Genomic DNA, 23,431 nt, shown 5'->3' on the forward strand with positions numbered 1-23,431 from the left:
TAAAATATATCTTTGCCTATGTCATAACCATGAAATATACAAGTTTATGCTTAAAATTTTGATTTAAAATAACTTGTGAAAAGCTATGAATCCTTGAGCATAATGAAAATGTTGTTTGCATGATATACGTCTATATGATACATAAGATTATTTCTTTATTCTGCTCTTTCATGTAAATTACTTGAGAATAACAAAAAGAGAGATAAAGAAAAGAAAATGAACATTATTCAAGAGAAATAAAATCTAAGTAAAGGCAAATACTACAATCTTAAGAAAAAACAAAACAAGCATAATATATTCGACACATTTGTGAGACTTGTGTGAGCATTCTTTTGGAAGGGATAAAATCCGTAATTAATTACACTTAAACAAGGAAAGTTTGAAGTGAACATTTTAACCTTTCTATATTGCTCATCATAGGGATGGTGCCAATGAGGAGGCTAGTGGTAGTACCCGGCACTATTTGACCTAACTATTCGGTGTAGGGTATATTAGGAACGGCACAAGAGGGAGGCTAGTGGTAGTATCTCGTGCCCCTTCCAACTCTACCGGATAGGGAGCAAATAGAGTATAGAGCATAAGAAAGTAAAAACGAAAAACAAAATCAAAATGTTCATTAATTGGTTAAGGAAAAAAATTTTAAAAAAAAATGAGAAAATGAATGACAAAGTAAATGAAAGTATATAAGAAGAATCAAGTCAAGTTTTAATGACTTGAAAATACACCTTAAGCATGAAATCAGTGCAAGATTATATTTAAATAGGGAAAGTTTATTTGAAAAGAATTGATTTTGATCCTTGACATGCTTGTTCCTAATATTTTAATGCATGACTTAACACATAATATATTTTGCATGTGGCATGATGTTTTGAATTATTGGTTCTCAATATTTTGTAATGCTCCATGCTTGGATAATTTGATTGAATGTTTGAAATACTACATAAATTTTTTTGGTATTATTAAAAAGAAATTTCAGATTTGTCGTTCACGATCATCTTTGAAATCTAAAAATTGAAAGGAGAAGAGAAGGATATCTCTATTTAGGAAAAATGAATTGATTTTGTTTTATCCTTCAACTTGCCTAACTTTGGCACATAATGTTCTAATTTGTACCAAAACTCAACATTAAATACAAAGATTCTGAATATACTCTAATATGTTTGAAATATGTATTTTTCAATCGTAATGATTTAAGATGAGCTACAATGTGGAAGATACATATCTCAAATTATAACTTTGAAAGCCTCCTTAGAAATTTTTATAAAATTCAGAATCCGATTTTGTATAAAAGCTTAAACTTAATTTAAAAATGCTTATACATTACATCTTTGAAACCTTAGTTATATGCTTCAATGATCGCAACATTCAGGAGAATAACTCAATATGATTCCTAAATAAAAATCCTAACTTAAGAAAAATAGAATTAATTTTGATGCCTTGGTTGATTGCTCCGATACGCATCCGGAATATATCATTTCTTATCTTTAAAGTGTACTAAAATTGGTTTAAATGATGTATTTTTCAATGATCTTGATTGCGCACAAATGTGTCTAAATATATAACTTTATTTTGATATTAAAACGATTCATTGTATTTCATATATGAATCTATGAGTAAGAAACTAAATTCTATAAACATTCACTTGAATGATCTTCTATATCCCTTTCTGCATGATTGTTGCTTCCATCACTAAAAGAAAAAACTATTTTTAAAAAAGAATGAATAATCTTAAAGCTAAAAATATTTCAGCTCACTCAAATGACTCTTAAAAGAAAGAAAATATAATTGCTTTTGAAAGAAATTGAGCTTCAAATAAATTATTTTCTGATTAATATTTCAGTATATTTTCTCAAAGATTAAGAGGAAGCATAACTTGTTCTTGCAAGATGAAAAGAGTGATTGCTATAAATTTTGAAAAACTCTAGACAAGGTCCGCCGTACCGGTACCGGTCGGTGTACCGGTGGCCGGCCGGATCGGTACGATACCGGTCCGGTACGTACCAGCCAGTACCGGTGATTTCAAAAACCACAGCGCGAGGCGCTGTGGTTCTAAAAAAAAATCGTACCGGTTCGCACCGGTACGGGCTCCGAACCGGCCGGTTCGGCTAAAAAATCGGAAAATACCAATTTTTTAGTGGTTCCGGTACCGGTCTAGGACCGGATCAGTACGTACCGGCCCGTACCGGCCGGTACAGCATTCCATGACTCTAGATCACTTTACATTCTTGATATCATAGAATTTCAGTTCCATTCACGCTTATCATTAAAATCTGAAATTCAACAAAAAGAAAAGAATGATTAAAGAAGAATGCATCTTTTGAGAGGGAGCTTTAGACATATCAATCTCTCTAGATTTTGCATCTTATTCAAAAGTCATCATCATATAATGCATACTTTGAATATTTTATGAATTGATTTTGATGAACCTTCTTGTGTTGCCATTACTTGTCTTAATTATATATAGCCTATACTTTGAGTTTAATTCTATAGAGCGTTTATTATTTCAAATGAATATGATTTGATACTTGCAAATATGCTCTCAATGGGTTAAGTTGAAAATATGCTGAAATTTGTAAAAAATATATTTTCAAGATTAACAATTTGAATGTTTTATTGAAAATTATCTTCAAATTCTAAACTCTTAAATGGAATGATCAATTAAGGGGAAGAAAAAAAATTTCAGAGGGAGAGATCATATGGAACTTAATTGCATAAATCCATAACTAAAGACGAGAGAAAGAATACTAAATGAGAAGTGAACCTAATACTCTCCAATATGTATTATAAATATCTGAAATTTAAATCTGAAAATCTCTGTTATACACCTTGAGGCTTGCTATTTGGTTAATATATCTTATGCATCAATCATGAACCAAATTGCAATTCAAACAGTTGATCTTAAGAACCTCTAGTTTAATGAAAAAGGGGGAGAATAATGTGTTGAATTTTCTTGAGTATCTCTTGTGAACACAAATTTAAAAGTAGCTACTACATATCATAGATTTATAGATTTTAAAATGCATCTAATCAGAAAATCAGCTGTCTTGAAAATTATTTGAAAACGAATTCCATCTGTCTCTATTAGAAAATCTATTTTGAAATTCACTAAAGAGTTCTTATTGGCTTGCTCTTTAGAGCTTCAATTTTGTGCCAATTCATTTTTATATGTATCAAAATGTGTTTCTCTTTAACGGAGTAAAAGAAAGTCTTTAAAAGAGCTCTAAAAGAATCTTCAAAGCTTTGAATTTTATGTATGCTGTAAGATATATCATAAATTGCATGAATTCATGTTTCTGTATTTTGTGCCCCAATGTTTTTATATCATAAAAGAACTTTAAAGTCATTAAGAATTAATGATCCAACATGATGTTATATTTTTCGAGTATATAAGTTTTGATATTATACTCTAAAAAATTGATTAGATTGCTCTCATATTGCTATATATTTAATATATTGGGCAAAAGATCTTAAATGAACAAGCTTTCATAATTGTTATTAAAGATCTTTCAAAAAAAAGGAATTAGATTTTCATTCGTGCCTTCTTTGAATATCAGTCTTGATACTCCTTGAATTAACTTGAAAAAGGTTCCACCTACACTTGATTTGAAAACTATCTTTGGAATCACATTCGATGTGCTCTCATTATAATTTGCTCTGAAATCATCTTAATTGGCTCTGATCTATGCTCATTAATCTTATTATGACATTATTGCCTTGAGTTATATGATTCATATTTGTAATTCGACATGCATTGACTGAAAATCAAAGTACAATAAGGAAAAGGAATATTTGAGTATCATTTACTGCTTTGTGCTTAATGTTTCATTATCTTACAACCTTTTTTTGATGTTGTCAAAAAGGGAGAAAAATATCTGAGTATATGCTCATAATGCTTTATGTGTTGATTATGTTAAGTTGATTAAATCTAAAGCATTATCATGAAGTATATTTTAAAGATATATGTTTTCTACTTCATGCAACTTAGCTATGCATTAGTTCTAGAACACAATATATTTTATATTGCACATACTCCAAGTTTTGTCATCATCAAAAAGGGGGAGATTGATGACCCAAAGATTGATTTAAAGATTGATTTTGATGATCACAAAACCTTGAAGTATAATTACTAATGTTTATGTTGCAAGAAGAAAGATAATTTGTTTTGCAAGGAGCATAGCAAGTTGGAAAAATACAAGAAGGCCTCAAAAGCTCTCAAAGTTTGAAAGAAAGTTATACTTCATTGGCCCAAGTTTCAAGTTCAAAGGATTCAAGTTGGAGGAGCAAATTCAAAGAAAGATTCAAAAGAATAGTCCTTGAGTCGACTCCTGGAAGTTCAGAGTCGACTCTGGCACTCTGGAGTTTCAAGGAACAGTGCTCGAGTCGACTCCGACTGAGAACAGACAAAAAGACAGAGAGTTGATTTTCAGCGCTACAGTGCTCGAGTCGACTCCTACTTCAGCGCTGCAGTGCTCGAGTCGACTCCCAGCTACAGTGCCGGCAGACTCTTATTCACGAGTCGACTCCTACTTCAGCCGAGTCGACTCGAACACGCTTGGAGGCATAACGGCTAGTTTTTTCTCAACTCCAACGGCTCTATTTTTGTCTCTAACGGCTAGATCTTTGTTCCCACGCCATCCAAAGCTATAAAATCAAGGGAAGAGCTAGGAAAGAAGTTAAGAAAGTGGGAGAAAAGGAAAGAGATTTCAAAGAGATTTCAAGAGAAACCTCCCAAAAGCACAAAAGGGCCATTCAAAGCAAAAGAGAGAAAAGAAGAGCATCCGAGTGAATCCCAAAGCTTCATCTCTAACTATGTGCTGCCTCAGTGATCCTCTACCTCGTGCGAAATCAAAAGAGAGCCAAATAAAGAAGAAGCCGAGTTTCCTCATCTACAAAACTTGTTTGAGGGCTTATCTTTACTCTATTTGTTTACATTGTTATATTTGCTTGTTTAAGAAGCTTTGATTTGTTTTAAACTCTTGTTCTAATATCTTGTAACTTGATTCAATCCCTTGATTGAATCAAGGGGTTAAGGTTTGTTGGTGAGCCAAAGGAAAAACCAACGGTGTAAGCTGGTAGTTGGTGAACCGGAAAAACCAACTGGGTTGGATTGTGAGCCCGTGAAAACAATCAGATTGGTTCTAGTCGGTGAGCCTGTGAAAACCGACCGAGTTCGTTGTGATCTTGTGAAAACAAGTTAGGTTGTGAGTTTGTAAAACAACCGGCTGTAATCTGAGGGATTATAGTAAAATTTCCAAGAGGTCTTGGGGAGTGGATTTAGGTGCTGGGGTGCACCGAACCACTATACATCTTTGTGTTTGTGATGCTTTATCTCTTATGTTACATGCCTTACATTCATACTTGATTGTGTAATATCTCTAGCTTTGTTTCTTATTGATTTATAAGTGATTGTTTAGAACTTGCTTAGCTTCCACTCCATTCTTACCATTCACATAGATTAAAATTGATCATACAACTATAAGTTAATTTTAGATCAATTGCACCCTAAAGCCATAGTACAATTGCTCTAGCTTAATTTTTCACTGCTTTACTTGTAATTGCCTAGAGCTTAAGTAGCATCTTATCATCCAGCTGCATTCAATTCAAAGTAAAAATTAAGGAACATAATTTTTAGAAAACCCAATTCACCCCCCCTCTTGGGTTGTCATCTCGGACAACATGAGGCATCTTTCAGTAGCTACTACCGTACGTAGCCCGGAGCATCTTACAGGTCGGATTTTGCTGACAACATATTTGGATGAGCCTCTTCCTAACCGTTTTATCAGCCAGGGGACACCTCTCAGAGCCAGAGCTTCAATGAGACATCCGAGAGTGCTTATAACTCGGCGTGCGTTCCTTATGCAATGAACGTATAAGCTATGCCGCTTAGTTAAAAAGATAGGCTAATGTGCCTCCTGACTATGCTGATGATCCGGATATTTACGAGAGACATCGCTACTCGACCTGATTTTAGATATCGATATGTAATTGATTGTATTATTTTTTAAATTTTTATGTCACTACTTGATTCGAAAATATTTTATGTTGTTCATTTTATGATTTGTATCATTTTAAAACAATAAAATGCATCATCTAGGTTAAACCGGAATCATAGAAACATCAGAAAACATCAAAAAAACATCAAAAAAATAATATCAAATTAGATTAAAATTTATTGAAAAAGTTCAAAAAGACTGATTACCAATTAAATTTTGTTGAGAACTTCCAAAAAAATGGGCGTGCTGATACGCATCCCAATACCGGTTCAGCGGACCTCGCCAGCAGCCAACTAGGATGGTTCCAGTCTTCAAATTGAGAAACAAGCGGAGGGGGAAAGGAAGAAGGAAAGAGAAGAAAAGAGAGGAGAGAGAGGAGGAAGAGGGAAAAGAAGGGAAGGAGATAGAGGGAATGAGTGGCAGTACAAAAGTCGATTTACTTTAAAAAATTCAAAACATATAAAAAGGGGCCAAAGCCCCTGTTTCCTTTCAAAATAAGGGCTCCGCCTCTGTTCCGATGCATGGAGAGGGAGCTTCGAAAGCACTCTCTCCCCCCTCCAACAGCCCTATTTCGGCACTGCTGCCTGCTCCCTCCCTCTCTCTCTCTTCTTCTCTTTCCTTCTCCCTCTCCCCCTCCCTCCACCTCTCCCTCTCTCTGTTGCCCTCTCTCTCCCTCCCTCCTTCCCTCTCTTTCCTTCTCCCACCCCCTTCCTTGCCGGTTTCTCTGTCGATTCATGCTGAAATAGAATAGCATTGGGGCATACCATACCATACTACTAGCCTACCGGCACAAGTGCCAGTTTCGATACTATGGATCTTGCTTAGAAGGACATCTAAAAAATAGAGCCCCATTGGGAATAGGATATCATTTAATATACTATCTTCATGGTCTTCTTGAACATATTACAAATAAGGTCTACTGTGCCAGTACCGGCACGAGTCGGTACAGGCCGGGCCCTGCCGGAGCCGGAGAAGAAGAGAGAGCGAGTGAGCATGGGAGGGAGGGAGGAGTGGCAGTGGACGCCGGCGAAGGGCTGCGGAGGGAGGGAGGGAGGAGCGGCAGCGGACGCCGGTGGAGGGCCCGTCCCCCCGCGGCCCTCCGCCGGCGTCCGCCGCCGCTCCGCCCTCCCTCTCCTGCTCGCTCTCTCTTTCTTTTCTTCTCCGGCGCCGGCAACGAACCATTTTCAAAGCCGAAACCGTACCGGTAAGCCACCAGTACGACTCAGAATGGACGGAACCATCCGGTTCGGAACGGTTCCACATTCCTTGATTACAAACCATCCTGATGTTTTAGTGCAGAACATATATTTCAACAAGACAAATTATCTATGATGGCTATCAACTTTGAATTTTGAATCACCAAATTCCCTCTAGCATGATGCCCAACTGACAACCTGCACCTCCCCCAAGCCCCTCCTTTCCCCTGCCAAACCAGCACAAACACCTACATGGGGCACCAAATATGAAATCCAAAAATGAAAGGGTACACGAAAATCCCAAATAATAAGATGCAACCCCACTACCATTTTTACATGACAAAAGAAATTTGAAACCAACATTCAGACATACCAAAATAAAACATAAATCCAGGAAGCAAACATAAATAAGTCAGGAGAACATGAATAGCGGACTTCAACAACTAGCACCATGGGAATGACAATGATATTTTAACCACCAAATCATCAACGAACTATTATTATTACTATATGATATTTTGCGTGTAGTCATCAGAATATTCAGTTGAGCCAAACATTCGCAAAGCATAACATTTGTGCATCTAATAAAAATCTTCCCAATCTTAGGATATAGACAAGATAAACAATCATTTGGCCTATAGCAGATTGACTTGATTCTAAAAGGGTACTTTGAATTAATTGGAATTGAACGAACATAGTTAAATCCATGCAAGCGAGAAAAAAAAGAAAAGAATCATATTTCAGCAACTTCTGAGTTCACACTAGTTTAGGGTGAAATGGAAGGGCATTCCTAATTGCAAAAGGATTGGCTATGTCACATAGAAATTTAAAAATAAACTTATATATAACAGGTAAATAGTGTTGGCGAGATTTTAGAAAGTCATGGAATATTTTCTTTTCATTTTCCTACGCATAATTATGCTTCTTATTTCTTGTTAAAATACTAAATAACAAATGCTGTATTAAAAGTCAAATTTAGAAAGGAAGAACTGTACAATACAAATGAGTACTAATAAGTGAACATGCTTCCTTATCAAGCATTAGGCATGAAGAGATCCATGATTGCTGCCTGTATATAATCTAAATCACTGAAGTCTTTTACCATGCATAATGGTAACAGCAAGATACTTATAGTTTACCTTCCAAGTCCTCGAATAACATCAGCAGATACAGTGCATTTTTCAGTTGGTGGAGCCTCTAGATAAAGCTCTACGATGATTGGGACAAGTTTTTCTTGAAATAAATGACTCCAGCTGTACACTATCGTATCATCCAAAGTGGCAATACCAGAATGAAGAGAAGCAGAACCATTAGGAACATCATGCTTCCATTTCAAATGGCTTTCTTCCTGGGTTCCAGAGGAATCCTCAACATTGTTTTCTGAAACAGAACCCAGAGCAACTTGAGATTCCATCTGTACAACATCTGGACCATGCTTTCCACCACCACTTAGTCCCATCTCATCTTTCTTTCCATCGATAGTTGCTTCACATCCAATAAGATAGCAGAGGAGTTCCTGGATAAACCTGGACCACATTGAAGGTAGAAGCTCGGTAGGTCGCAACAAAGGAAGTATCTCCAAAACTGTACGCTGCACTGGTGGAACATTTCCCTGCATCAAAAACTTCCTAGTAAAATTAACAACTAATAAAACAAAAGGTGGTGTTGTTGAGTAACACAGAAAAGATGACTTGTCAAACTAATCTAGCTCGGGCATGCATCAGACAAGTAAAACTCACAATGAATACTAGGTATATCAAAAGCAGCAGAACCAAATATGCAACAATTTATGAGTGCATAAACTTACAATTTCACTTTCCATATCACCAGTACTCCTAGAGTTTCTAATAGCCAATTGCACAACCCCAAGCAACCGTAAATACATGTCAATATCAAACATTGATTGTGCTTGGATATACAAATCTCCTGTAACATATTAAAAGTTAATTAGAAAGTCGCTGTTCATATATGTTATTAACATGAATGAAAGTTACCACATCAGGTGCCTTACCAAGACCATGCAGGATCTCCTGCTTCACCTTGTCTGCTGCAGCACTCTTATAGTTTGGGGACCTTTGAAGTACAAGCTCATAAACATCAAGCATAGATTTGACATAAGCCACAGCTAGATTTCCCTGACTTATGCAAAGATGTTAGCAAAGTGTTCAATTACAGGAATGCAAAATAGCAATTGATTTACATATGTAGAAGACATCAATGTCGGAGTTAAACAATTCATGTTCCCAACTATTATTTAAAAGCAGATGGTTTTGCAGAGTACAATAACATTTCAGAGGGTCAGTAGATAATAACTAGAAGTTATTACCAAAAATAATCAATTAAGAGACACAACTGCTGGTGATCATGCATATGTAGCAGGCATATCTAGGGGAAGTTGAGCAATAGGTTTTTGCAACTAGGATATATAGCAGATGCTGTTGCAGATATGACACAGAGAGGTCCAGTTGATATAAATTTTTTCAATTACCTTTGGACAATGATAACTGACGACTGTCTGTAAACAGCTTATTGCAGCAAGAGCAACTTCTTTACTACCATTCAGTATGCTATTTTTAACAAAATCTAGCAAAAGTTCCCAGCCTGCACATGACACCACTTAGTAAACAAAAACGATATATTGTTCTTCAATCAATATTTATCAGCATGCCATACCAATCGGTGTTTCGGAGAATTATAATATGACAAGAAAGACTCACCGACAGAGAAGTTACTTAGACTCTGAAGAAAAGGTAAAAAAGAGCGCAACAGGCGAGCAATTCCCCCAAGCACCAGTACAAGTGTTTCATCCCATTGTTTCTGGGCAGTGTTTCGGCTGAAAATCTTTATATTGTCAGTCACAAGAACAAAGGCATCAAAAAATCTATTGATATGTTACTGGAAGAAAATCTGCATCTTCCACTCTTAACAATTTATCTACCTGTGATGTATGAGCATATGGACAGCTTTTCCTCCTCGAATTCCTAGCTCTTTTCCTTGCCATTCATCTCTGGATGAAGTAGCTGCCTGGGGAAAGAAGGATCTTAAAGTCATGTAAAGTACTAAAAGCTTGTAAGAAACAAGTATTTTCACAACTTACCAAGTGAGAAACACGATCAAGAATGGGGAATACATAGTTCCAAAGACAATCCTCCCACATGCTTCTGGAGATTTTCTGCCCATGACTGCCCAAAGTTTGGAAAAGAGTCCGAATTGCTGAGTTCCTTACCTGAAATGGAAAAAAGACTTTATTGAAGTTCACATTAATGCTAAATAAAAGGGTTCTGTGCAGAATGACAAACTTTGCAGGTTTAAATGCATAAAACAAAGTAATTCTTTCAGTCTGAAATGATATCTACCAGAAGCCTTAAAGCAAGTAGATCGGTTCCTAAGCTTTATGGCATACAAAGTAAGTTGTTTCATATAAAATTGAGTCAAAGACAGAAGGCAGTGCATTTTTTAAGTGTAAGATTTTCATATGCTAATCGTAGAAAGTGCACTCAGGGCAATATGGCTTTGCTGTATGAAATGATGCATGTTAGGTTGCAAAATTTTTGCATGTAAATGAGTAAAAAAGTGACGGAGGCATGAAATTCAGCACACTACAAGAATGTCCGCACTTTGGGCAAAAATAGCATCAACAGGCTATGCTAGAACTGAATAAGATGAACAGACGTGCAACTAAAGTCAGAGAACTAAGCAATAAGAAGAGAGGCAGTGTTTAACTGCTGGAAAGATTATCTAACATTACATGTTACTTAACATCCTTACAGCAAGTAAACTTGTACAAACCAATGTCTGTCATTATATTGGAATGCATGAGGACACAAAGAGAAAGATATGATTCACATAAAGAAAGTTAAATACTTAATTACATAAAATTCTAAACACAGTTGAAATTGAATTACAATTTCATTAATCCACCCAAACTTTTTTACTTGATAGTTGATACTTTGCCAACAGTACCAAAACAACCCATGCCTCTAATAACATGTCTCTTGCAAAGTTACATACATACACACGCATGTACTTATAGTTTTCAACAGGTATGTTCTGGCTAGTACATTGCTAGCATGGCTGGCATCTCAAACCATTATTATACACAGATGCATGCGCTCGCACACGTATACATAAATTAGGAGAAAGTTATCACGACAACCTTTGCTTCTAGTCAAAAAAAAAAAAACAAGATTATCTTAATACCCTTGTGCCGAAATGGGCACGACATGAACAACAAGCTCTTTGCAAAATTTTGGTAGGAAGCTGCCCCTACCTAACTACAAGTCCCCAGTTCTCATCCACTTGTGCAAGAAAAAAACTACGAAATTTCATCTTTCAAAATTAACATACTAAACCACTCTTGGTTCGTACTACTAAAAAATGAGAACAGTTAGTATACTCAGTCTAAATCATAAACCACATTTATATGAACTTAGGCAAAGCCAAAGAGACATATCTGCACCAGATCCACCAGTTGCATTGTAATGAAAACTAAAAGATTTTTTGCTACATATCCTCTTAAATATTGAAATTTGCATGAATACCCTTCCAAAATTAATAATTGCATGTATACCCTTATAAAATAGTTGCTTTGCATGTATACCCTTCATTTTTCTTTTTTCTGGCACATGTACCCACACCATCTAATGTCGTTAAGAAATTAGCAGTTTAAAATTAAAAATAACTAAAATACCGTTAATGGGTAGATTTGCAAAAAAAATATATTTATAAGGGTATGTATGCAAATAACACTTTGCACAGGTATTCATGAAATTTAACATATTTAGGAGGATTTACAAAAAAAAAAATGTAATTTTATTTTTTCTCTATTTCAACCTGTTTTAACACTCGGATTTGTCTGGTGCCTGCTCCTCAATATTTTTCATAAAAATATTGCTTAAGAAAAAAATTGATTTAATAATTAGATAACAAAAAGAGTTATGAAAGTTTTTTTACTAATCATGGGATTATTTTACTTTATTTTTTTCATTTATAACAACCACTATATCTAATTTCATCGAAACATAACTTATAATATTTATTTTTATATATGCATATATGAGGGCATGTATTAGAATATAGAAAAAAATAGAAACTCTTAAAGACACACGATAGATTGCAATGATCAAGCTTTCTTACTACTACTATGCTCATGGGTGGAAGAACAATATCAATCATCCCCAAGCAAAATCATTGAAGAACTTTCAACCCTTCAGACTTATTAACAATCTCCGTGGCCATGTGGTAGAAGGCGACCCCTTACATTGTGTACCTTAAGCTACTTTTTTTGGAAGTTTTAATTTTCTAGAAGAATAAAAGATCTAGTGTATAGGGCCATCTTATCATCGTAATTTTAAATCAGCCACCAATCTGCACATGAAAAATTTTTCAACTCTAAAAGATAAACATTGCAAATCTCATAAACTAAAAGATAAATATTGCAAATCTCTCACAATACTTATCTTTAAATAGTTTATAAAGCTAAAAGCAAGACCTGACCATCTTCATGTAAAAAAAGATACAATGAAGGGTTGTCTATGGTGGAGAAATGAGTCGAGAGAATGGTTTTGATTCCAGATGGAGAAGTGAAAAAAAGGTCAAGAGAGATCAAAAAATTTCTCAAAGGAGATAGAGATATTAGTTTTCAGTAAAACATGTAAACCAGTACCACAAAAATAAAAAGATACTTTCATAATCTTAGTTAATTTTTAATTTAAATAAATATAATTTTGGCTAATCATGTTAGCTGAATTGTAATGCTAAAGATATTCATACAAAAATAGTATTTTTATCAATTTGGAGGGCATTCATGCAAATTCTAATATTTAGAAGGATACTTATGCAAAAATCCAAGGATTATTTTGCGTGTATACCCTCCTAAATATATGAAATTATATGAATACCCTCCAAAATCGCTATTTGCATATATACCCTTATAAATATTTTTTTTGCATGTTTACCCATTAATGGTATTTTCGTCATTTCAATTTTAAATCGCTAACTTCTTAACGACGTTAGATGACATGGGTACACACGCACAAAAAAAAAGTATACATACAAAACAAGTATTTGATGATAGTATACATGCAAATATTAATTTTGGAAGGGTATTCATGCAAATTCTAATATTTAGGAGGATATGTATACAAAAGAACCAAAATTAAAACATGTGCAAGTACAATTATTTTGACTTTTCAATACCAGAGTTGATCTTAACCTTTAATACAAGGTGCAATTTGGTCAATTCACATAGAATAAGTTTAGAAGAGTTACGTGCATTGAGTTCCTATACCATAGGGCACCATGGAACCATTGCAGTTATATTTAATTCCACAAATCACGGATCACATGCTTATATCAAGTATATGAATATGAAAGGCAGAACAACATTTGATATTCAAGTTCTACACCAAAGTTGAGAAATCATGATGATAATGATTTTAAAACAGTATACAACATCAAGAAAGCAACTCAAGACTGTCCAGATTCAGACCTTCCAATATCCTAGCATTTGGTTGAACCAATGTAATCACCCAACATTCAGGCCCTTGACAATAAATAGGCAAAAAATCGATATCCCTAACCATCCAGCCCCCAAGCATATTTGGGTCATTCCGACTGGTCATGCTTATCGCATACGTCCTTGAATAAGCTGACAGAAAGATGCTAGATCAAGATTTTCTTATATGTGCCATTAACCTGATACATGAACAGTCCAAAATTCAAGGTACGCTGTATCGGTACCGATAGGCGTACCGGTCGCCTACCGGACCGGTAAGATTCCGGTTCGGACCAGTTTAAACCGGTACCAAGCCGGCCAGCTCTTTCCTGCAGAAGCGGGTGCGCCCAGCCGAAGCCGGGGAAGAAGAGGAGAGAGCGAGCAAGGAAGGGAGAGAGGAGAGACCTCTGCCGCCTGCGGAGGGCCGCGGCAGGGGGCGGTTGAGCCCATGGGGGCGTAGCCGAGGCCGAGGCCACGGCAGCGTCCCCCGCTTCTAAACAGGGGACGCGAATGCAAAAAAAAAATAGAATTTTTAAGTGAAGTCGACAAACGATTTGCCGACTTCACTTAAAAATCTCCAAATTTAAAAACCGCGGCCGCATCCCCTGTTTTGAAAGAAACAAGGGATGCCCCCGCGGCCTCCTCCATGATGACAACCACGCTCCGCCGAGCCAAATTTTTGGCATGTCGGCGGAAACCAATGCCAACCACGGCCCAAGGACGGGCCAAATCCAATGCTTAGAGGCTTGCCCAGCCCTCGGCCAACCAAGTCAGAAGGAAGCGCTCGGGCTAAGCCCGATCGCATTAGCGCGCGCCCAGCTAAACCCAATCAAAAGGGCCACGCACCAGCAAGCACAAAGGACCCATGCATGCCCAAGTGGCACGCCACCTAGCTCTCGGCCAGCCCATGCCCAGTAGAAGACCAATTCAACCGCAAGCCGAGCCAAGTAGCAGCCATCCAATGACCCTAGAGTCCCCATGGGACTAAGAGATACCAACTCATCCGTGTGCCACATGGCAAGCATCAAGAGAGCTCGGCTAGGAGGCGCCAACAAGGCAGCCAAGTCCTTAACAAGGAAGGACTTGACATGGGTCCAGCAATCAAACCGTGGAGGAGTCCCTACCAAGCATGGATTCTTCCATGTTTATGTTAGATGTATGCCCTAGAAGCCAATCTGGCTAACACATTATTAATTTTGGGACATAATTTTGTACTTGACTTTATTGAAGAAATAAAAGACATTTTTTCATTCATATTGTTAATGTGTCTATGAATTGTCCAAGAAATTAATAAGATGATGCATATTCTCAAGAGTTGAGAATTTGAGCCATGCATCATTGGTGATTAATTTCTAAATGCTTCTGATCGATGGATCATCATGAGGACGGTGATCGATCGGATGAGATCAGTGCACACATTGCTTTCCTTGTGGATGGACGAGACTCGAGTCCACGGTGTGGCGACACTGAAGTAATAGTGCAGGTGCTTGTTAGAGAACAAGGGTACTGAGCGTGACCAAGACGAAAAGTCACTTGGATGTCTATCCACTCGTCAGTAACTTGCTTGATGTTGCAGTAGCGTGATTGGTCCTTTGACCTGCGGTGCTTCGGCAACTCACAGTGAGGTTATTGTAGTTTGACTGTACGTATACATGGTCTCTAGACATATGGGTTCACTGTAGGAGTAGGGTATGCACCTATATGGAATCTATCGACCTTGATAGATAAGGAGAGATCCTATGTGATTTATAAGACTGAGTTCGTAAGATCTCGGCCGGGGCAGTATGCAAAGTGGAGAAAGAGTTTTCCACTAACGAACTTAAGTCGAATAAATCTTGACATATGACAGACGATGGGGTTTGACGAGTTGTCCATGACCTCCGTCCTGCAGAGATCCACAATAGAAGGACTGTATCATACGATAACTGCACCTAGAGGTTCATTATTCCATTCTGCTGGGTAGCCACTACATGCTGCTAGGTGTCACTGGTGGATGGTGAGACTCACAGGAAATATCTTGATGATCGATAAACCCTAATGAGTTGAGTTGGAACTGTTCCAATCCATTGAAAGGAGTTTTCAATGATATTGTGATAGAGATCGCAATATATCTCACTACCAGAAAGAATAGAACCTATGGGGTCACACACACTAGAGGTATTGACCGATCCGATGGTTGAAATGTGATTATGAATCACGAATAATCAATTCGATTGATAATCAGTTGAAGAAGGAGCACTGGGAATTGATTAGTTGGACTTAAACACGAATCCTACTTGGAGTAGGATTCGTGGAGTCCTAATTGGAATAGGACTGGGAGTCCTACTTGGAATAGGATTCCTACAATCCTAATTAAATTAGGATCTTTGAATTCAACTTGAATTCCTACTTAGAGTAGGATTCCTAGAAGTCCTAATTAGATTAGGACTTCGGATTCAAATAAGAGTCCCAATTAGATTAGGACTAAAATTGAATAAATCCTAATTGGATTAGGATTTCTTAAGTCCTAATTAATTGTTAATCTAATGAATTAACATGACTCCTAATTGGATTAGGATTGAATAGTTCAATTGAGTCATGATTCATTAAGTTCTAATTGGATTAGGACTTGCATGGATTAAACCCAAAAATGGTTCACCCCTAGACTAAGCCTAATTAGATTAGGACTTAGCCACATTAGAGACTCCCAATCCTCCTTAGAGGAGGACTAGGGCAACACAAGAAGGGGGGCGCACGCCCCTCCTCTTGGTGCTTCTTTGGTGCGGCAAAACAAGAGGAACCGACGCCCCTCTTGGAATGTTATCAAGGAGCTCCTAAAAGTTAGGAACTCCACTTGATTTATAAAGGGGTATGGGGCGGCACCCTAGGGCATTCAAGCCCTCTCCCTTCTCCATCCGTGAGCCCCCTCTCCTCCTCTTGTTTCAGCCGCAAGCAAAGGAAGAGGAAAAGAAGTCTTGGCGGCATCCTTCTTCTCCCTTTTGGTTCCAACGCCAAGCAAAGGAAGAAAAGGCTGCAAGTCTGCGAGTTCTTCTTCCTTGAGTCCTTCTTCCTCCTCCCAAGTACAATCAAGGGTTGATTTCAAAGGGAGAACATCAGCCATCTAAAGTAGTCTCTGCAAGGGAGCTAGCACCCCAGGGAGACAAAGAAAGCTTTGATCGGATCTCTACTTCGTGTAGATACCCGTAGAGGCCGGACACGTGTGCGGCTTCAAGCGAATCTTTTTCCTAAACCACGAACTTCAGTTTGCGATGATCATCTACCCACACAAGGTGAAGATCTGATCTTCCTAATTGTTATTAAAAGTTTTTAATCCTAATCTAACTACGAACGGTTTTTGAATAACATTCATGAAATGAACGTTGATTTCTGCTGCCATCTAAATTTTTTTAAATTTTATGCGGCATGGGCGGGTTCCCAACAGTTTACTCGACCCCGAGAAAGCAAGGGCCTAGATGCATCAGGCCATTGATCAGCCACCCGTGCACACGTCACTTCAGCAACCCGCGTGCATGGGCAAACAAGGAAAGCCAACCATCCAAAGGCCACATGCGTGGGAGCATAAAGGAAAAGCCCCCATTCCGAGAATGCCAACATCAGCAATCCGTGGAGTCCTAGGATTCTTCCATGGCCATCAGATTCGGAAGATCAAGGGCCCAGATTCAACAGGCCAAAGGACTGCACCTCATGTGCGCGCGCCATGTCACCAATCCGCGCACATGAGAACATACAAACAAGGCAGGATCAGCAAGGCGCCAACCAAAGGCAAGCACAAAATAAAGGAGATCTTCATGCGGCCAAAAGATAGCAAGTACAACTAATGGAGAATTCTCCATGCGCGTGACAAGTCAGCAATCCATGGCTAAAGAGGACATCAGCTGCACACTTGTCAAAGGATGAACAAATCACGCGCTTCGGCCAACCAAGCACGCGACCAAAGGATCCAGCCTTCCACCTTTGCAATTTCAACATGTGACTCGCATGGGAGAAGTTTGAATTTAAATTTAAATTTTTCCCCCATGTGGCTAATTAGGAACTTATTTCATGCTCACCTTCCCCATTTGATTTTCAGCATGTGACCCGCATGGAAGAAGTTTGAATTTGAATTTGAATTTTCCTATGCAGTTGATTAGGAACTAATTTCATTATCCCGCCAATAAACCATGTATGGCACATGAGTCTTAGGTCTATATAAGAGAGTCTTAGGCCTTTTATGAGGCATATCCTTTTGATCATTATTCATTGAGTTGTATCTTTTTGTAGAGAGTCGGCCTAAAGGCTTGGGCGGCACTTATGCCGATTTCGGTCTAGGGGTTAGGCCTTAGACTTGGGCTAGAGTAGGATAAATCAATCCTCTCTAGATTGTATTAGGCTAGTATAGACCCTTCCTATCCTTACTAGAGTTCTTGTTACCTTCGTTGTCATTTGGAATTCGAATCCACATCTTTCTCTTCCATTCGAGTTCATTGCATGGTGTGTTTCTGTCGAGCGCTAGAATAGGATTCTAGGTGATTAGGTGAGGGTTCCAAAGCAGCAAGAGATCAAGGCGTTACCCATCTAAGACGGTCCAACACAACAACAACAACAATCCCTCGAGCAAAGGTTCATCGGCGTGGGGCTCTTGGACCACGCATAGCCAACCACGCCAACACTCCGCCCCCCGCGGGCTCCATCGCCCCCCCCCTCGGCCTTTGCTGGCCCCCTGCGGTCCTTTACGGGCGGCGGAGACCTCTCCTTCTCCCTCCCTCCCCTACTCGCTCTCTCTTCTTCTTCTTTCCCGACTCCGCCTGGGTTCGGCATCTACAGGCCCTGTACCGATTTCCACTGCTCCATACCGGTCAGGGCCCGGACCGATACGGTACTTGCTGAATTGGCTGGTACGGGCCGGTTTAGCATACCATGGTTCAAATACAACAACAATTGAAGCACAATGCTACTACCCTAATTATACTCTTTTTTCTATCACCCCTTACCTAAGCTAAGGCCTTACATCAGTCACCTTACTGAAAAATGAATCTAAATGTCGGAACAAGGGGAGTAAAAAACTTTTAAAATTAGGGCAAAAAATCATTTATAAAAAACCAATATTCATAATACTAGGCTGTATAACTCTTTTTTCTCAAGAAAAGCATCACATATGAATTTAAAATATAGCATGACAATAGATAGAGCTTTTAACATCAATAAAAGAATAGTTATTAAGACAGCAGTGGTGATCAGGAGAAAGCATCAAAACATGGGTTCTGGTACAGGAGCAAGACTTTCGGTGCAACATCCTAGGCAGAAGATTCTGACCACAGGCATGCGCACACCACAGTTGCACAAGTGAGCCTATGGTGCATCATTGCAAACTGGAGTCCTGTGCATGGCCCACCAAATGTTGTTAAATTCATGTCAGGATCTGTGAACTCGATAATCTAAAATGTTGAGACCAGTTCATGGGAAATACTACACAGCAGATAGTGACTACACATATACACACAGTAACTAGAGTTAGAAAAGCCAATATACCTCAGGCCGCTCATCTGCTCCAAGTTTTTGAAGTATAGAGAAAACTGACAAAAGCAATTTATTATAATCAACCACATTTTCCAAGTGAGCATGGTTGCTAACTTCTTTAGTGGCTTGAAGAATCTGTTCATCTTCAAATGCTTCATGGGTAATGGTCTGCTTTATAGTGGTTTCTGCACCAGACATGACCAATGTAAGATACAGAAAATAAAAAATTAGCACCATAAGAATGCAAGTACCCATCTTAGATATTCAGATAATGAAGATGTCATAAGCAACAACAATATGAATTGACCGCATGAAAGTGACTAAGTACCATTTTCTGTAACCTTGTCAGTTTCCTGGATTGGCCTATGATGTAATCCTTTGGTGATAAAATCAATCGCGGTCCAGAGGAGGCCAATTGCTGTCAAACTTATGTTTATCTCTGTTTTTTGAGCACTGTATGCACCAGTGACCTCTATACATCTGTAGAAGTTGCATGAAAAAAATATCAGAACCAGCTGCACAAAGCAATGGCAAATGAAGCTGCATCAGGATTAGTATTTTGGACAAGGATAGCTACAGTTCAATTGATACTTGACAATAGAAATCAAGCTAGCCAAGCAATTAAAATCTAGCAGCCAGAAGCTATGGGGGTCAGGTATATGGTTTTCTATCTGCGAAGAATTCCTAATTAGGGCCATTCTAAAGTTACTTCAAGATTTTGGATATGTTTTCTCACAACCACCATGCATATTACCTCAAGTATTCCCCTCCCTTCCCTACATCCTTCAAGACAAAATAAAAATCACTCGATACTGGAGCCCCCCCTTCAGATATTCATTGTACATGCACACATCATCACACTGATTCTCCGTCACTTACTCCTTAATCTCCTCTAAAGTAACACTTTATTCAATGTTTGAAGCAATAAAAACAATTTGATCAGTTTATTTAGATATTTATGCCTCCTTTGAAATTACTAGTTCTACTTAACGGACATGAAATACATATGGAAGCTCATATTGATTTTACAATTGTCACAGTAAATGTTCGTGACATGGTTCCTCATAGAGATAAGAGATGTATAGGGCAGACTGCCTTCATAGAAGTTTGAGTTATCATGCAGTCCTAGTTATGCAGCCATCTTTCATATGACACTGCACTAGCATAAAAAAACTAGTCTTCATTGGTATATTTCTTTCCCCAAGGTCTTCGTTTGTTCCATTTGTCAAGAATCTGAATGAAGATTAATTTTGAGGAATTTTTGTTGTGATTGGAATCATGTGTTCATGCAGAATTTTCACCTAAAATGATGAGAAATGTTTCAAATAGCTGTCGCAGGTACCAATAGACCATTTGAGTAAATCATGTTGTTCATGATGCATGAAGAAGATCCTTGTACTGAAGCTTGAAATATAGAAATTATTATTTAGAGATAAAACTGACAAATATAACGACGGCATCAAAATTGGATAATCTAGACGAAAAAAATTATTAAGCTCCAATAAAGTCAACATGGCAGAATCATGAAATGCCAAGAAATGCTGAACCGGCCGGTACTGGCAGAATCATGAAATGCCAAGAAATGCTGAACCGAACCAGTTCAGTCTCTGATCGAGTCGGCTCGAGCATAGAAAACGGTTCTGGCCGGTACAAAAGCGAACCAGATAGAACCAAGCCGGTTCTGTTCGGTTCGGCCAGGACTCAGTGTGAACCGGCACCGAGTCCGGTTTGATCTGCCACAGCGCGCCTTGCGCACTGCCAGTTCGGTACTGGTCCGAACAGATCCGGTGGCCGACCGGTACGCCTACCGGTACCAATTCAACGATTCTTGCGAAATGCACATTAAAGAACATATACTAATCTTATGGACTTGCACGCGAACTCCTCAATTAGAGGGTATGTGGAGGACATGCTCATATAGAAGGAAACTCTACTTATTAATTCTCAGAGGATAAAATAATATGTTACATTTATACTATCTTTGCATTAGCCTGGGAATGGAATACTGTCATACTATGTTGGTGGAAAAAAGAATAAAATCTGCAATGAGTACCACCATGTGACTACCAATGAGTAGGTTACTACGTCCAGGTTAATAGTAATGTCTCATGTACATAAGTTCATGAGTTTGTGATGGCTACAAAATCTGCAATGTTATAGGCCATATACCTGTGTGCTGTTACTAGCTTCAGTGAATTTTAGCATATTTAGCATTATAGCTTCTTATGTCAATGAGAAACAACAACGAGAACAGAAAAGCTTTTACTCAAAAGAAGGCATATATCGGTGCTCTATTAGATTAACATGTTAAGATCTATAAACTACTATACAAAGCCAATGCTCAGGTTTGACTCCAATCACAAGTATGACTCCATTTTTCTTATTACTAATATACCCTACCAAATAATCAAGACTTCCATGCCTCTTCCTGTATACCTGGCAGCATGTTTCCACCATGGTCTGTTCCTTTTCTTTCTTTTACCATTGGTCATGAGGATCCCAATTCCCACTTTACTCCCCACCGATCATAGCTATTGACATCCTAAAATAAACATAACCATTTAATTTCTTCATTTTTAAAGGAGAGAAACAAGAATGGTACACCTCCCAAAATTTTGTATTTATCAAATTACATGAATAGTAAAAGAAAAAAAATAACCAGATTAGGGAATCATAGCGATCCATACATGCACACAGTCGCGTGCATTGCTCATGTGCTATTTCCTAGATTTAATCCACACTGAATTTAATGATGGAAGAGTTTATATATCACAGTGGGCTACAAAGCATATGAATACCAATTCCATGAACTTGATGTGTAACTAACACTAGGAATAAAATGTAACATATGCTGAAAAAATAAATGAAAACACTAAATCAAGCAGAAAAAATTGGAAACAGTAAAACAAGGTTCGCAATCATGATACTGAATACAGTACTGGTACCATGCTGATACAATGTCGATACACCCGGTATGGGGGTCTGTTAGGCATTTCAAGACTCACATGCCCCCCATACTGAGTCTTAGTTGGGTATCGATACAATCAGTACAAGGTAGTATGCACTTGTACAGGTAACCTCCTTGTAAAATATATGCAAATTAATATTACAAATGAAAAGGCATCTTACACATCGAGACACTGCACGGGTATGGTTGATAATCCATCATTCATGATGATGCGTATGCTCTGCAGCATAAAACCTCATTGGGATGAATTACACATAGATGGGCATAGTTACTACAACCAACAAAGTAATAAAAACTTAAATACCACATTTTTCAATTGTTTTATGGACTTCAATTAAACAATATCCATCTAGAAGACTAGAACATCAGCATCTCATGCTAGAATTGCCAACCACATAAAATTCTAAATTTAATAAATGATAAAGTACAAGAGCAATTAAACTCAACAGCATATTGAACTGGTGCATTAATGCATCCAAGTAGTCAGCATCTTTTTAAAGCTTTACTAAATGAAATTAATGAATTATGTCCAAAACAAAAAAAGCAACACTAAATTAAAATACTGACATGACCATAAAGTAAAACCATAGGATAAGACGTACAAAAGCTAAAGGACATGTGTTGCACATTTACAACTATTTCAAATCAGACTTTAACAAAGACACACATAAATAATGTGATTTTTCCTCCATAAAATTCAATATTCAAGGAACACTTGAGGTAAAATATTTATAATGCCTTTAGTCTATGCTACAATATGTTTAAGTTTAGCACCTCCCCTCCATGCCACAGATGAAAGTGAATGGACTACCAATAGCTTCAAAGTAGTAGATTACATTTTAAAATTTACTTACAATGCATTTATAAAAAATATTTGTACAACTAATATTTAGTGGAGCTATATGTGAAGCATCAGTCCACTAATTGAGAGCCCTTGCAGAATACTAGAAAGCTTTATCACTAATAATATAGTATTTCCTTCATGTCTGTTCCCTACTTATATATTGCTGAAAGCATTAGTGCAATCAGCCACCAAGTTACACTCCTTTAGTTGATTTTGTCGCCATTCAGCTAACCTCTCTGATACATTACTATCACCATTATGTGCCTGTTTTCTTATTTTCTCAGACAGTTGTTCTGCATGCCTTTATTGTCATTGATCAGCTCTATAATTTTAGTACACCGCATTCTGTCAGTAGCTTCTAAATCTTTCTATCTGATATTTTCTCTCTTAGACAAGCAAGAAACAAGAATCTCACACCAACAGTAAGACTAGTACCAC

At 37.8% G+C, this 23,431-nt stretch overlaps 1 protein-coding gene across 3 annotated transcripts in view; it reads right to left on the reverse strand.

Moving 5' to 3' along the window:
• The window catches only part of LOC103696246 (ARM repeat superfamily protein), a 109,019-nt gene that overhangs the window by 20,095 nt on the left and 65,493 nt on the right, over positions 1-23,431 (reverse strand). For all 3 annotated transcript variants that reach the window (XM_088704234.2, XM_088704238.2, XM_088704236.2), the window contains 10 exons: positions 22,311-22,369; positions 19,510-19,661; positions 19,194-19,366; positions 10,287-10,415; positions 10,128-10,213; positions 9,907-10,022; positions 9,678-9,790; positions 9,201-9,324; positions 8,997-9,115; positions 8,329-8,801 (listed from right to left, as the gene is read on the reverse strand). In XM_088704234.2, coding sequence (XP_088560360.2) covers positions 8,329-8,801; positions 8,997-9,115; positions 9,201-9,324; positions 9,678-9,790; positions 9,907-10,022; positions 10,128-10,213; positions 10,287-10,415; positions 19,194-19,366; positions 19,510-19,661; positions 22,311-22,369 — 1,544 coding nt within the window. The remainder of the gene's footprint in view (positions 1-8,328; positions 8,802-8,996; positions 9,116-9,200; positions 9,325-9,677; positions 9,791-9,906; positions 10,023-10,127; positions 10,214-10,286; positions 10,416-19,193; positions 19,367-19,509; positions 19,662-22,310; positions 22,370-23,431) is intronic.

Source organism: Phoenix dactylifera, chromosome 9, assembly GCF_051530095.1.
Source record: "Phoenix dactylifera cultivar Ajwa chromosome 9, Ajwa_hap1_PhDact_Kaust_v1.1, whole genome shotgun sequence".
Taxonomy (NCBI): domain Eukaryota; kingdom Viridiplantae; phylum Streptophyta; class Magnoliopsida; order Arecales; family Arecaceae; genus Phoenix; species Phoenix dactylifera.